We start from the raw sequence: 15,991 nt of genomic DNA, 5'->3' as shown, positions 1-15,991 counted from the left end.
GTCGCCCAACTCCTCGGCCCCAAACACCTGCACCGCGGAGCGCGGCTCCCACCCGCCCGCGGGCTGCGCGCGGCCCCCTCCGCGTCACGCGCAGCCCCTCCCGGGGCGCGGCCGGCCCGCTCCCCCTCCCCCTCCCTCAGTGCAGCTGTCCGCGCAGGGGTGGGGGCGGGGTTGTTGTTGTGGTGCGCGCCGGCCCCGCCCCCTCCTCGTGGGCGGCCCCTCCCCCAGGCTTCTGCCGGGCCCCCTCCCCACCCCCAGCCCCATCTGTTTTCCTCAGCGCTGAGTGGATTATATTGTATGGGATTGGGGGCGGCCGCACGGCCGCGGCGGGACGGGGCGAGCGCGCGGCCCCCGCCGGCTGCCCGAGCAGCGGCCGCTTCAGCGACTCGGTCCGCCGCCCCCCGCCCGGCGCGCCTCAGCTTGAGCTCTCGCCGAGCGGCGGGAGCCGCCGCGCGCTGAGAGGCGCTGCTCGCGGCCGGAGTCCGAGCGGGTGAGAGGGCGGGCGAGCGGGCGAGCGCGGCGGGGAGATGTGCCCGGAGGAAGGCGGCGCGGCCGGGCTGGGCGAGCTCCGCTCCTGGTGGGAAGTCCCGGCCATCGCGCACTTCTGCTCGCTCTTTCGCACGGCGTTCCGCCTGCCCGACTTCGAGATCGAGGTGAGTAGCCGGCGCTGCGCCCTTTCTCCGCGCTTCTCTGCGGGGAGTCCCGGGCCGCCGACTTGGCGCGGAGTGCGGGCGGCGAGGGGCTCGGCGGCGGGCACGAGGCTGGCGGCCGGCACGGGCTCCCCGGGGCCCCGCGCGTTCTCGCATGCGGGGGTCGAGCCTGCTTTTGTCGGCGCGGGACCCGGAGGCTCTCCCGGGACTTCTCGGCCGGCCTGAGGGCGAGAGTGCGCGCGCGCTCCCCTCCCGAGCCTCTGAGGCGGCGAGCAGCTGCTCAGGCGGGGACCGGGACGGGACGCGGGCTCACGCGCCGGGGGCCACAGCGGCTGGGCGGGAGCGGCCTGGGGCAGGGGCGGCGTCGCTCGGGAGACGCTCGCCGCGGTCGCACTTGGCCGACTTGCGGAGGCCCGTAACTCTCGGGCGCTTCGAGTCAACTTCGGGCGGGCGCAGATGGGGCCTGGGCTTGGGGCGTTCTCCTTGTGGGACCGCCCGTCGCTCACCGTCGCTCGGGACGCCGAGGCTGTGGAGAGAAACTTTGGGGTTCCCGAGCCCCTTTAAAAACAGCTCCGCTTCTGTGGAACGTGTAGCCTCTCGTATTCGGGGAGCTCTCTCTTGGAGTTGATTTCGCCACCATTATTCCTTCGGGCGAGCGAGGAGGAAAGGAATGGCTTTCTGGCCAGGCCGAAGGTGCTTTCAAGACCCGAGGCTTTGTGATAACTGGACTTAAATCGGAGGGTCAGTGACAAGGACGGTGGCGGGAGTGTGGGAAACGGAATGTATAAGATGGTTCAAAGCAGCATCCTGTGTTTTATTTTTGGAAGGAGTTGTGAAATACATGATTGGTTGGCAGGTTGAGTTGCTTATAATAGTCTGTGTAGTGACTTAACCACCTTTTTTTCCTTGGGACAAAGGTGCACGGAACTGCTGTTGGTCAGTTACTGTTTTCAGTTTTGTGGATGCCTTTACAATTGAAATAATCAAAATTAAAATAATTTATTTGGGAAGTCTGACCGTTGTCTACCTCTCCACCCCCACGAGTCTTGATTTTAATTTGTTGACTCCTGAGGTCTTTGCTCACCTTTATTTTTAACTCCGTAGTGTTAGCAGAAATATCGCTTGCTTCTCCTATGAATGAAGCGTGGGAATTTACTCTTGTTGCAGAGTTAACGAAATCGGAAAACTAAAACGATCACAAGGGCTGGGTTAGGAGAATGAAGAGGAATGTGAACTGAAATTGGGGCCATTCTTTGGCTTTTGGGGATATTTTCAAACAATGTGAAAAGGTTGATAGGATATTTCAGGTCTTGGGCTTCTCCAGGTTTTAGGAAAGTGTAACGGCAACTTCCTGGGCTTCTCCATGTTTTAGGGAAATATAACTTGGCAATTTCACGCAACCTCAAAGCGTTTATTTACGAAGTTTGGACATGAATGTAATGAACATTTTTGTGATGAAATTTTGTAATAAAGCCGGACTACAAAGATTAACGATTTGAGGAATCTTAAAGGGGAAGAGATGATTAATGATTCTGATGTCCTGTGTTTCCTTTTAGTTAGTTTGAAATCTTGAGTAGTCTAATTAAATCCTGCTGTTCAAGATGGTGGCTGCCGTGTGTGTGTGTGTGTGTGTGTGTGTGTGTGTGTGTGTGTGTGTGTGTGTGTGTGTGTGTGTGTGTGGTGTTGCTTGAGACAGTTGCCATCTTGGGTGCTGATAAACTTGTCCCAACCTATTTTCTTTCAAAAGGAAATAAGTTGATGTTCGGATTACAAGTTGGGTGCATTTGAAAACGCTATTGTTGGAAAAATGTCACTTTTCCAAGTCCTTGTATTCCCGTTTTGTTGATAAAAAGGTGGAGGAAACTCATTTTGTCTTAATTATACTCAAGATATTTAAAGTTAGCCTCTAATTTCTATCCTTAAGTAGTAAACTTCAGGTTCTTAGTGTTTGTTGGCCTAATTCCTCTAGGAAAAGTAAGCTGTTACTGACCTTTTCATGGTGAATAGGCAGGTCTACTTGACATAGCGTCTTTTAATTCTGGTGGTTAAGGAAGAATTATGCTGTGTGGGCATGCATGTGTCAGGGAGTGCTTGTGGAGGCTCAGGACAATTTGAGGGAATTGGTTCTCCTTCCCTGGTGATAGCTCCGGGAGTCAAACTTGGGTGGTCAGGCTTGGCACCAGTTTCCTTCACAGGGATCCATCTCTTCTAAGTGTTTCTTGGAAGATGCACTTTGTCACTTACAGTGTGTGTTACTTGAAAAAAACATTCAACATGTTAATATCCTGATTCCAACATGTACATACCTTAAATACTAACAACCCTTTCTCCCTTCCTGTATGTCAATGACCAATAAATGTGTAACAAATGATAATGATTTTCCCCTCCTATATTTCCTATATTTTATTTAGGGATTTGAGTAGTTATTGAAAGATGAAAAAGATCTAAAATTCTAATTCTCTAAGAAATTTGACTTTGACCCATTAACAATGCAGAATTCCCCAAAGATACTATCAGTAAATTTGTTTTTGTTTTTTTTTAGGTGATTTGAAAAACATCAACTAGTTTATGGGTTAGGTCTTACAGAATAGTGTTAGACCTTGTCTTAAAGTAAAAATATACCAGTTTGGAACTGAATGTATCTGGTAGGCACATGGAAAGACCACATAGTCCTAATTGCACTTGTAAAACTAGAAATAAGGAACATAGATTACCAAATAGTCAAAGCCAGATATAGTTTTTTTAGGAAGCCAGTTTTCAGTTGTGGGAAAGATCTCATTTTACTCTTCTCTTCCAGGCTGAATCTCTGGATTTATAGAACATTGACAAAGCAGGAATGCTTACCGACTTGGTTTTTATCCCAAGCAAAACAATCTCTCAGCTAGGTGAAAGGCTCCAGGATTCTTGTTGCTGTTCTGTAAGAGGTCAAGACCTCCCACTTATGGGTCCTAAAGTGGTGATGTTTTTATTTTTGTAAAATATTTTTGTGTAATATATCCTAACACTTGAGTAAAAATCTGTTAACATGTTTAGAAATTCCTATATTTTCTGATATGTTTGCCACCATACATAGATTAAATGTTGCTTTTAATTTTCAGAAGAGACTGAGGTGTAGTTGGACATTAGATTAAAGATACTGCCTTTAGTATTTGGTTACCATTAAACACTATATGTTTTGGGTTTTTGTTTTTTAATGTAACGGGACTGAATCCAGGTTTTTAACACATGCTAGGCATTGGCTACAACTCTAGCTCTTCTCTTTCTCTCTGTCTTTGCAGCTAGGGTTTGTGAAAAAGTAACTAAGCAGGCTTTCTATCCTACCTAAGCATACCCAGTCATCTGATTTATAGGGATGAACCATCTAATCACCAGAGCAGCACATACTTGGACCCCTTTGGCCACATTAGCTGATAATAGAATCCAGTTATATATGATTTAGTTAAAGCCAAATAAATATCTTGTACTTAATACTGTAGTGGATTAAGTTTGTTAAGTTTTATCCTGACTTGAAACAAAGATACTTGGACTCTTTAAAGGTTTAATACTTGCTTCAGGTTGAAGTAAGGCAATGGAAGACAGCAATTTTTCATAACCTTATAGAGCAGCAGTTTTCAACCTTGGGAGGGAAGGCTGTTTAACAACCCTTTCACAAAGATTGCTTAATATCAGAAAATATAGATATTTACACTATGATCTATAACAGCAAATTTTTGGTTATGAAGTATCAATGAAAGTAATCTTATGGTTAGGGGTCACCATAATATGAAGAACTCTATTAAAGGGTTGAAGCATTAGGAATGTTGAGTACCACTGTTAGAGATGAAAGAGATGAGATGGGGCTGGAGTAGTGCATCAAAGTGGATGTCTAAAATTGTTCACATGGATTTGGGTAGTTTGTATAGTAGCGGTAGATTAATCAAAATTTAATTATTTTGTCTTTTTTTTTTCCTGAGATTTTTCCTATCCCCTCTAGCATTTCTCCCTGTACCCATGGCTGTCCTGAACTCTATAGACCAGGCTCACCTCGAACTCGGCTCCTCTGGAATGCTGGGATTAAAGGCATGTGCCCAGCTTCTTTCCTGAGATTCTTGCTTTTTTAGTTCTAATCTTCCCTGTCTTGTGTCTTCTTCCTGTTTGTGGTTGTATGTTGCTAAGTCCCTTGCTCAACAGGACTATGTAGAGCCAGTATACATAGAGCTTTGTATTCTACTCTTTGTAATTCTGTTTTTAGCCCTTACATGAAGAGAGTGAGCCATGAATTAATATAAGTAATAAACTTGCTGAAATTTAAACAGATTAGTTGTATCAACTGTGTTTAGGGAATGGGTGATAGATTCTGTTTGTGTATAGGAACACGCGCTGTTTTTCAAGACAGGGTATCTCTGTGTAACAGCTCTGGCTGTCCTGGAACTTGCTTTGTATATCAGGCTGGTCTTAAAGTCACAGAGATCACAGGACAGTATTGGACAGTATTGTAGTGAGTGAGACATACAATATTGTACTTTCTTAAAAATTTTGTCTCATTATCCTTAGCTGCCCATAACTACTATGTAAATGTTACCCTCATTTTACAGATGTGTGGGATTGAAAGTTTGGGGAGGCTGATTATATACAGTTCCTTCCGGGGTCCAAGGAGTCTGTGTTGCTGCTGTCTGTCACAGTTTTGTGGACATTTTCATTATCTGTATTGAAGGCTGAAAGTCTACAGTGCATGTCTAGGGGTTCTTGGTTTAAAAGATCTTTATTTTTTCATTAGTTGTGTATATTGAGGTCAGGACAAGCTGGGGTGTAGCTTCTTACATTGTTCAAAATGTCTGCTGGCTTTATGTGTGCTCTGGGGAATCTCTACTCAGGTTTTTAGGCTTTGGCAAAAACTACCTGCTGAGCCATCCCCTCACCCTATATTTTATTTTGTTTTTGGGTTTTTTTGAGACAGAGTTTCTCTGCATAGCCCTGGCTATCCCAGATCTTGCTTTGTAAACTAGACTGGTCTTGAACTCCTATAGGTTCACTTGCCTCTGATTCCTGAGTGTAATGAAACTAAAGGCATGTGATTGTACTGCCTAGCTTTTTTTTATTTTTGAGACAGGGTTGTTTTTACTCTGTAATTCAGGTTACCTTGGAACTTGCTTTAATTCTCTTAACTTAGCCTCTGGAATGCTGGGTTTGTGTGAGTCCCCTTGTTTAAGTTATTTTTAAAATTTTCTGAAATAAGTACAAAGAGTCAAGTTAATGTAATATTTTCTATTGACAGATTTATAAAGCATCTATGTGCTAGACAGGGTACTACTAGCTCATGGAGGCACAGCTATGTGTGTAACACAATACTTGCTCTCTTGGTGGGTGAGATGCCTTAGTGGATAAGGAGTTGGCTGCCACAGCTTGAAGACCTGGATTTTATCCCTTGAATCAACATGGTAAGTAGGAGGAGAGAACCAACTCCTTCAAGTTTTCCTCCTGCCTCCAGATGTTTCCATGGCAAACACAGGTACACACACACACACACACACACACACACACACGCACACAAAGTTATTGTTACAGTTTTTCTGAGACAGGTTTTTCACTCAGTAAAATAGGCTGGACTCTCAAGTGCTGTTCTTAAAGGTTCTACTGTGCCCAGCTAACACAAAATAAATTAAAAAAAATTAGGTTTCAAAAGCACATGCCCTCTTCTTAGTGGACAAATGATACAGTATGTCACTGGGTCTAAGAAATGAAGTCCAGGGAGGCTTGCAGAGGGTCTTGCTAAGGGATGGCTTCTCCAATTTAAGAGAGGAATAGAGATAGCTTGTTGAGATAGCGTTTGAGTGAAAGTGAGATAAGTAACTAAGAGATGGGTAGAGTAGTGAATACCTTTATTTCCAGCACTCTGGAGTAGAGGTAGGTGGATCTCATTTAAGTTCAAGGACAACCTGAGCTACATAGTGAAGATCTAAGTCAGCCAGGAATATGAAAGACCCTGTCTCAAAAACAGAAAGAAAACAGTTTTTAAAGACTTACCATTTATTTTTATGTGTATCAATGTTCTGTCTGTGTACATATCTGTCTGTACCTGGTGCCCTCAGAGGCCAGAAGATGTGGGATTTCTGAGGCTGGAGTTACAGAAGGCTTCAAGCCACCATGTGAGTGCTAGGAATTGAACCTGGGTCCTTTGGAAGAACAGTAGTGCTCTTAACTACTCAACTTCTCTCCAGCCCAAACAGAAACAAAATAAACAAGTTTAAGAAATGATTTAAAATGTTTTGTTTTTTTCAACATATCAGTGTATTTAATGTAAACATGTATGCACTGTGTACCTGGGGCTGGCCTACAACTTGTAGCTGTCTTTCATGACAGCTGTATACTGTTGGTCTGCAGAAGATCCTTTTTAAAACTTTCTGCTTCCTATCATTTAAAGAGTCAGAATCCTCTGTAGAGGGATGAGGGGAACAGTTGAAGAAGGGCAAATTCATGATGCATTTTGGGTCTTGAAGTGGAGGATGTCCTTTTGTAAAGGAACTTTGGTAAAGTTCATCTTTTTTTTCCTCCAGCCTTTTAAAATGCTCCCCCATCCCCATTTTACTTTCCCCCTTCTTTATACCACAGGGAGCTTCAGAGAGTTGGGACCTCCTACAGTCACAGAAGGGTTGGTCTCTCTGTGAAGAACACTCCATTTTGGTTTTTTGCTTCCCTTCTAACTTAAGCAACTTAAGCCTTTCTTCGTTTTCTGGAACACAGGAAAGCCTAAAATCCATCTTGACTAGTATAGACCTTGGTCACTAAGTCTTGAGGTGGGCTTTATTGGGTGTTAAGGATCCAGAGATTTGTGGTAGCATAGTGTTGAAAACCATCAGTGAAGAGTCAAATGTAGAGTGTGCACAGCTGGACCTGCTTCCTCCTATAGGCTCTGCTCCTGCATTTCAGTTCTGGAACACATTTTCAAAAGGCATTAGATAATGCCCTTGACATGAAGAGTGAACTTAGTAAGATTACTTTGGTTTCTCATAGCATGGGAATTTCATGCTAGATGATTGATTTCTGGCTTCTAGGAGGGACTTTCTAAGTATGGCTAGTACCATGGTTTAAGCTCAAGTTACTATCCATAGCTTACAAGTTAGTTTTGTACCAAATAGAAGCTGCAGGTCCATACTTGGCTTGGTATGTCTGTGAATTACATGATTTCTTTCTCTTTTCACTGGAAACTTGCCTCTAAATAAGCTTCTTTGATGGAACTTTTTAGGTTGACATCCTTACTATTTTTATTGCTTTAAAAATGACCAATTATTTTATTCTTGAGATTTGGAGGGATTCTAGATAATGAGTGTCTTGAGTTATGTTATTCTCCCCCACCCCTTTTGTTTGTTTTTTAAGACAGAGTTTCTGTGTAGCCCTGGCTGTCCCAGAACTAACTCTGTAGTATATCAGGCTGACCTCAAACTCAGATTTGTCTGCATCTGCCTCCTAAGAGTAAAGGCATGTGCCACCACTTCCTGGCCACTTGCTGGCCACTTTAAAACAAACAAACCAGAATGTTACTGTAGTTGATGCCAATCTATAACTCTCTGTAGTCCAGGTTGACCTTTAGCTCCTGACAATCTTAGTGTTTCAGTCTGTAGACCAAGATAGCCTTGAGTCAGCCTGCCTCTCTGCCTCCCCAGTGCTGGGATTAAAGTCATGCACCATCATGTCCTGCTTCTAAAGGTGTTCATCCCTATTACTGTACATGCCAGAAAGAAACAGGTAACTTGGTTATCAACCACTATCCCTTTTCTTTTTTCTTTTCTTCTAGAATGGGCCTCACTATGTAGACCAAGTTTCCTTCAAAACAGTAGAGCCTCTGCCTCCTGAGCCCTGGAATTAAAGGCACTATACCTGGTGCCAGTGTACCTGGTGATGAATGGGTTGTTTTGGCTTGGAGAGAATATAGTATTGTGATGGTGACTAAACTGGTCTTAGTGTTCTGTGGAGTACTCTGAGTTTCTTGGATGAAAGCTTTAAAACACGAAGGGCTTTTATGATGTATTCCTTTAGTCCCAGGATTTAGAAGTCAGAGGCAGATGGATCTATGTTAGTTCGAGGCCAGCCTAATGCAGAGTGAATTCCAGGACAGCCAGGGAGAAAGTCTATTTCGAAAACAAAACAAAAAAGAAAGATATGAAACATTTTAGTGATGGCTTTCTGAACCTTATCACTTGGTTTGTAGCTCCTTCCCTCTCCTCAGCCTTCACACATTGGGCTGAAACCTGAAGATGGACATGCTAGCAGGCTCTCTGCCACTGAGCCACATATCCAGCTTGCCAAACTGTCTTAACTGAGTTTTTTCTTTCATTTTATTGTGCTCAACTCCTGATATTCCGGGGCTTGTTCTGGGCATATTTGGAAGAGGGGTAGAATTTTGGACCTGTATCATGGTGCTAAACCCCAGAATTCATATAAATAAACTGAAGTCAGTCACTTCTGCAGCTTACATTTTTTTTATGCTGTTCTTTAAATTCTTCTGAAGGCATATGATCTGTAGAATACTATTGTGTCTGTGTCTTGTACTTCATTAGCCACACATAGGTTTCAAATGTAATTACATAATAATACACAAGAACTAGTATTTTTCTTAAGTCTCTGACCTCACCTGACCTTTATGAAGGGTACGGGGCTGGTTGTAAGTCATAGCATGTTCTTTGGTGCTCTCCCGCAGTGGTCGATTTCACTTGAATTCTGTAGCACTAGCTCCTGGCTAAGTCAGGCCTACTTTTTCTCTGGGGTAGGTTTGCTGGAGTAACTGTGTTACTTGAAAGTAGTAGGTCATAACTTGTGGTCACCTCAAGTGTTATATCCATACTGTGCACATAACATTTTGTTTATCCCAACTTCAAAAAGTCAGTGTGAAAATAGAGCAGTGATTGGGCCACAGTGATACCAGCCATTTCACTTATTAATGTTTTAATTTTAAATCTCATTTGACGCTTACTTTCCAGGAATGGTTTAAGTTCTTAGAACTGAGAAGGCTGTTAAGTAGTCTTGTTGATTGGAACTGTTTCTTTTTCCTTCTGGCCAGTTCTTTTAATGAACACCCCTTCCCTGAATGATCATTGTTTCTGCAACAATGGCACTTGGGATAGGTTATTTGCCTGACAGAGAGTGTGTTAAATTAACAGATCTGCTCCTTTGGCGAATCCTTTCTCTTCTCCATTTCTTTTGTGTCTCTTCTCTCTTTCTGAAAGGTTATTCTTGGGTTCTTTAGGTGTGAACAGTTTTTATTTCCTATAGGTCCTTGTTCAGAGAACTTTGTCCTGTACAGCAAAGAGAATCTGACTTGTTAGTATAATTTTGGTATATGTACTGGGATTTTTGGCTCATTCTTTGAGTGGTATTGGTTTGGGCTAGTATCCCATACATTTGTGCTAATTATTTTGTTACACACACACACACACACACACACACACACACACACACACACACACACACACGCATTAGGGCAGGTGAGGACAGAACAGAACATGAACCCCCCTGTGCATGTGCCTGTGGAGGCCAGAGGTCAGCTTCCTCAACTGCTTTCTATCTTTTAAAACATTATTTTTACCTTTTTAATTTTAAATGATTTGTTTTTTACTGTATGTGCATTGGTGTTTTGCCTGCATGCCTATCTAGTATGATGGTGTCAACAGATTCTTTGGAACTAGAGTTACAGACAATTGTGAACCATGGTGGGTCAATCTTCTTAGATTCTTAGCATATTCATGACTGCAGGACTTCAGCGGAGAAAGGCTACTGAGCCATTTTTAGCCCCACATTTTTGATACAAGTTTACTATGTAGCTCTGGCTGGCTTGATTTGCCTTGTAGACCAAACTGGCCTAAATTTACAGAGATCTTCCTACCTTTGTTTCCCAAGTGCTGGGATTATAGGTATTTGCAACAAATCGTTACTTTTGTTTTGTTTTTTGAGACAGTGTCTCATTATGTTTCCTTGGATGTCTTGGAACCCTACTAGCTTGGAACTCAGAGATAAACTCTAGGATGAAAAGTGTGTATTACTACTCCATTTTACTATTACTATTTTTAATTTATTCTGTTTGCATTATCACTTACACATCATATGTACAGAGGACAGAATTCAGTTTTCTAGAGTCAGTTCTCTCCAACTGCAATATGTGTCCTTGGGATAGAATTCAGGTCATCAGGCTTGGTTATCAGTGTGGTAACCTATTGAGCCATCTCCTGACCCCCAAATGCTTTTTTATTGTTTTTAAAATACTTAGTTTCAGCTGAGGTGTGGTGGCATACACTTTTTTTAATCCTAGCACCTGTGAAGCAGAAGCATGTGAATCTCTGAGTTGGAGACTATCTTGGTCTACATAGCGAGTTTCAGTCTAGCCAGGGCTACAAAGAGAGACCCTATCTCACAACAACAACAAAAAGAAAGAAAGAAAAGGCTTATTTTCTTTTCCATTATGTGTATATCTGTGTGTTGGTATGAGCATATGAGTACAGGTACCCACAGAGGCCAGAAGATGGCATTGAGTTTCCCTGGAGCTTGTTGGTACAGGCAGTTGTAAACTGTGCAGTTTGGGTGCTAGGAACTGAATTCAAGTCCTCTGCAAGAACAGTAGGTTCTCTTAATCATCAATCCATTTCTCTAGGTTACCTATCATTAGAAATTGTTTAAAAGTACTTTATATACTCATTTGGGGATAGACATCGTGCATGTGTATAGAGATCAGAGGGTAATTTGTAGAAAGTGTTCTTTCATTCCAATATGTGGGGTTCCAGAATTGGATTCAAGTTGTCTTGCTTGGTTGAAAGCACCTGTACTTACAGGCCATTTTGCCAGCCTCATCTTTAATTATTTATTGTTAGGTTTTGAGATAGGGTTGAATGTATAGCTCAACTTTGCCTCATACTTGCTATATATATCGCTTGGGATGATTTTGATTGTTACTGTTCTTCTGAGACAGGATTTCTCTGTGTAGTTCTGTCTGTCCTGGAACTTGCTCTGTAGACTAGGCTAGACTCAAACTCAGACCCCTGTATGCTTCTGCCTCTTGAGTGCTGAGATCGGAGCTGTGCCACCAGTCCTTGCTTTGCAAGTGGGAATTTTGAACAGTTTACTTCCTGTTTGCTGTTGCCTTTATTAAAGTTGCTGAGATTTGTGATCAAATTGCTGTTTTACTGTTTCTTCGGTGAGGTCAGTCAGTGATGATACAGTGTAAAACCTTTTATTTGCAAAGAAATTTATAGGAGAGAATGATCACAGTACAAGTTCAGAGGCAGGTAGCTAGTTGTGCTGGGGAAAGTGTTCCGGGACTTGGGTTTATTCCTTGAAGAGAGAGTTAGAGATGACTTGAAGCAGGTTATTTGAATGAATGTGAAGGAAGGTTTGAGGAGAAGAGAAGGGGGAGGAAAGGAGAGGCAAAGACTAAATAACATTTTCTTGAAAGGTGGTAGGAAAAAGAATTCCAGGAGGAAGTTTTAGGAGGATGGAGACTTTGCTCCCCTATAACCATCATAATGACTAGTATGTGCATGTGTTCATTAATGCATAGGTGTTGGAGGCTTGTATCCGTGAGTGTGTGGTGGGGGTCAGAGGTGGACATTGGGTGTCTTGTTCTCCACCATTTTTTGGGACATTGATGCTTGAGATCTGAACACCTAGAGAGCTTTTATAACAAAACATGGAATTAACTCTAGTTCCCAAGTGGTTAACATTTTGTCAAGAGAGCAGTGTGAGACCCCATTTCACCATTTGAAAGTTTGCTCCCTGTTTCCTGTCAATACTTCTCTGCCCTCTCTGATGTTGGGGAACAGTTTCCCCATTTTTGGACTGTTGGCTTCTCAGCATTTAGATCCTTGTGGGTGTAAAATGACCTGTATATAGACTTTTATACTTTCCTAGAATTTATCTTATTTTTATCTTTTAGCATGTATGTGAAAGTGTATTTTCGAGGGTGTGTGTGTGTATGCATATGCATGAAGGGGTGCACATGCTATGGCACTCATGTAATAGTTCAAGTAAAACTTCTGGATTCTGTTCTTAATAATCCAACACTGTCAGTTTACTAAAAGGTTTTTCTGTTGAGCTATAGCACCAGCCCCACTTTTGCAGTTTTAGATTTAGTCTTTAGTTATTGAAGCTTAGAATAGTACCTTTTCTCTCTAAGTTTCTCTCTGTTTAAGATCTGTGAGACTACTGCTTTTTTATTTTTTTGATTTGAGACAGAGCCTCACTGTGTAGTCTTGATTGGCCTTGAACACAGTCATCCTCTACCAGTTATCAGAGTCAAAGAATAATGAAAAAGATCTGTAGACAGCAGTCTATCAAGTGCTGCCAGTGGATCTATGGCATTGATATGTGCAATTTATATAACATTTTGTGGGCAATATTATTTCAAATTTAAGACTGTTCAAACATCAAACTCTTTTTTTAAAATTATTTATTTATTTATGTGAGTACACTGTAGCTGTCTTCAGACATACCAGAGGAGTACATCATGTTGTGAGCTACCATGTGGTTGCTGGGAATTGAATTCAAGACCTCTGGAAAAGCAGTCAGTGCTCTTAACCACTGAGCCATCTCTCCAGCCCTACTTCAAACTTTCTGTGTAGCCTTAAACTTTGACTTTCCTGCCTCCACTCTTTAGTGCTGGAATTTACAGGCATGTGCTCACACACACACACACACACACACACACACACACACACACACAAAACATGTACACATATGCAAGGTGGTCTACCTTGGCACTGGGTTTTCATTTAATAATCTTATGGCCACATTATCCACATAGCATGGGTACCTTTGTTTAAACTTAATTTTGAGAAAGAAAGAGAGAATGAATGAAAATGTGTCTTGGGGATTGATTGGACTCAGGTCATCAGATTTGGTTACAAGTGGCTTTACACACTGTCTCATCTTGCTGGCTTCAAACTTGTAAAAAAGCTATTAGTATTTAAGAGATTTTTGAGCCAGATGTGGTGGCACAATCTTTTAATTCCAGGACTCGGAAGTCAAGCAGACCACTGTGGGTTCAAGGCTAGTTTGATCTACAAAGCAAGTTCCAGGACAATCAGGATTACACACAAAAATCCTTTATTGAAAAACCAAAAAAAAAAAGTGCATGTATATATATATGTTAAAGTGCACTGGCTGGTCTAGTTCCTGGAGATCGTGAGTTCAATTCCCAGAAACCACATAGTGGCTTACAACTATCTATAATGGGATCTGATATCCTCTTCTGGCACACAGGATAAATGAGCCCAGATTTCCACTGCTTATGAAACACCATGACCAAGGCAACTTATAAAAGAAAACCTTTAATTTCATGCTCAAAGGTACGGTGGGGAATCCACGTTTATCATAGCAGGGAATATGGTCCTAGGCAAAAATGGTGCTGGAGAAGTAGCCGAGAGCTGTTTGGGTCTTGGTAAGTATATCAAGTATGAGGTGAGTGAGTGAATGAGTGGGTGGGAGGGAGGGGGGGAGGGAGAGAGAGGGAGAGAGGCAGACAGATACACACATAAACAGAAAGAACTGGAAATGACCTGGGATTTTGAAACCTCAAAACCTGCCCCAGTGACACCTCCTTCAACAATGTCATACCTTCTAATCCTTCCCAAACAGTTGCACTAATTGGGGACTAAGTATTCAAACGTACAAGTTTCTGGGGTCATTCTCATTTAAACCACCCAGGATGCAAATCCTAGCACCTAGCTCTATCATGGGTTCTTTGTTTATGGCTGAAAAAAAAAAAAGTCCTGTTGCTTACATTCCATGTCTTCTACTTCATGCCTCTGTTGGTTATCTGGGTTGATTCCATAATTTGGCAAATGTGAGTAGTGCTTCATATGATGGAGTTTAGGTGAATAGTTTTTAAGTGAATTGAAGTAGTTGGTTATCCTTGTATTAGGTAAACTGGACAAAATGATTTAAACTTAAAGCTGCAGAGTCCATTAAGTGAAACAGTAATAAAAAGCACCGCTTATTGGAGTAACACTAGTCTACAGAAGAAGTAACACTTCTTCATTGGAGAGTCATTCAATACTTATTCTGTAGAGTTATAATGAGACTTGAAACAACACGTTTCTCAACAAACTGGTAATTAGTTTTTTTAAAAAATATTTTATATATTTAGAATAAAATTTATTTTTTGTCTCTTGACTGTTTTGCCTGCATGGATGTATATGCAGTGTTGTGGGAGTCTGGTGCCTTTGGACACCAGAAGGCCTCAGATCTGGAACTGGAATTAGGGATGGCTGTGAGCTGCAGGTGAATTGAATCTGGTCCTCCGAAAGAACAAGTCTCCCCCCCGCCCCAGGATTTATTTATTATACATGTGGGACATGCCATCAAAGGGCATTGGATCCCATTACAGATGGTTGTGGGCCACCATGTTGTTGCTGGAATTGAACTCAAGACCTCTGGAAGAGCAGACAGTGCTCTTTCTTTCTTTTAAAGATTTATTTATATGAGAAAACACTGTAGCTGTTTTCAGAAACACCAGAAGAGGTCATTAGATTCTATTATAGATGGTTGTGAGCCATAATGTGGTTGCTGGGAATTGAACTCAGCACCTCTGGAAGAGCAGTCAATGCTCTTAGCCATTGAGCCATCTCTCCAGCCCCAAGAACAAGTACATTTAACCACTGAGCTATCTCTCTAGTCACACTGTTATTTATTTGTATGAGTTAAAGGTGGTTGTGGTGAGTCAAGCACTGTAGATGTTATGAATTAAACTCAGGTCCTCAGGAAAAACGGGAAGTGTTCTTACTGCGAATTCTCCAGTCCTGCTCTCGATTTTTTTCTTTTCTTCTTTTTCGAGCTTGCGACTAAACCAAGGGATTTATGCTTGTTTTCAATCCTCTCTCCCCTCCTCCGTTGTTTGACCTGGAACCAAGGGCCTCAAGCATATTAGCTAGGCAAGTGCCCTGTCCTTGAGGTACTGCTCTGCCCTAGCCAGACCTCATTCTGGCTTGAGTTGCTGATATTATTGCAGTTTTTTTTTTTAAATTAGATGACTCTTCTGGGTCTTGTGGGGAAAATCAGATCACATAAAATCTAAAACACAAAGATGTTTAGAAAACATAGTGGCAGTTGGGCATGGCGTTGAAAGCCTTTTGATTGCAGCACTCAGGAGGCAGAGGCCTGAGAACCTCTTGAGTGGCTAGGCCAGCCTGGTCTACAGAGTGTGTTCCAGAATAACTAGAGCTACACAGAAACCCTGTCTTGAAAAAGCTAAACAAACAGTAAAATTAGATTTCTGTGTCAATCTAAGTATATATAAAGTACAAAGGAAGAAATAGCAGGGCTTGGGGGAAAGAATCTATAGAAATTGAGTCTTGGAGAGAAAGGAATATATTCATAGGTGG

The 15,991-nt window shown here is 42.4% G+C and overlaps 1 protein-coding gene across 3 annotated transcripts in view; it reads left to right on the top strand.

The window, feature by feature from the left end:
* Positions 1 to 382: 382 nt before the first annotated feature.
* Positions 383 to 15,991, top strand: part of CECR2 (CECR2 histone acetyl-lysine reader) — a 91,377-nt gene continuing 75,768 nt past the window's right edge. For all 3 annotated transcript variants that reach the window (XM_080913651.1, XM_080913650.1, XM_080913649.1), the window contains exon 1: positions 383 to 653. In XM_080913651.1, coding sequence (XP_080769777.1) covers positions 528 to 653 — 126 coding nt within the window. In that variant the 5' untranslated portion in view covers positions 383 to 527. The remainder of the gene's footprint in view (positions 654 to 15,991) is intronic.

This window comes from Micromys minutus (genome assembly GCF_963924665.1).
Source record: "Micromys minutus genome assembly, chromosome: 3".
In the NCBI taxonomy this organism is placed as follows: Eukaryota; Metazoa; Chordata; class Mammalia; order Rodentia; family Muridae; genus Micromys; species Micromys minutus.
This window is presented reverse-complemented; position numbering and strand designations above follow the sequence as displayed.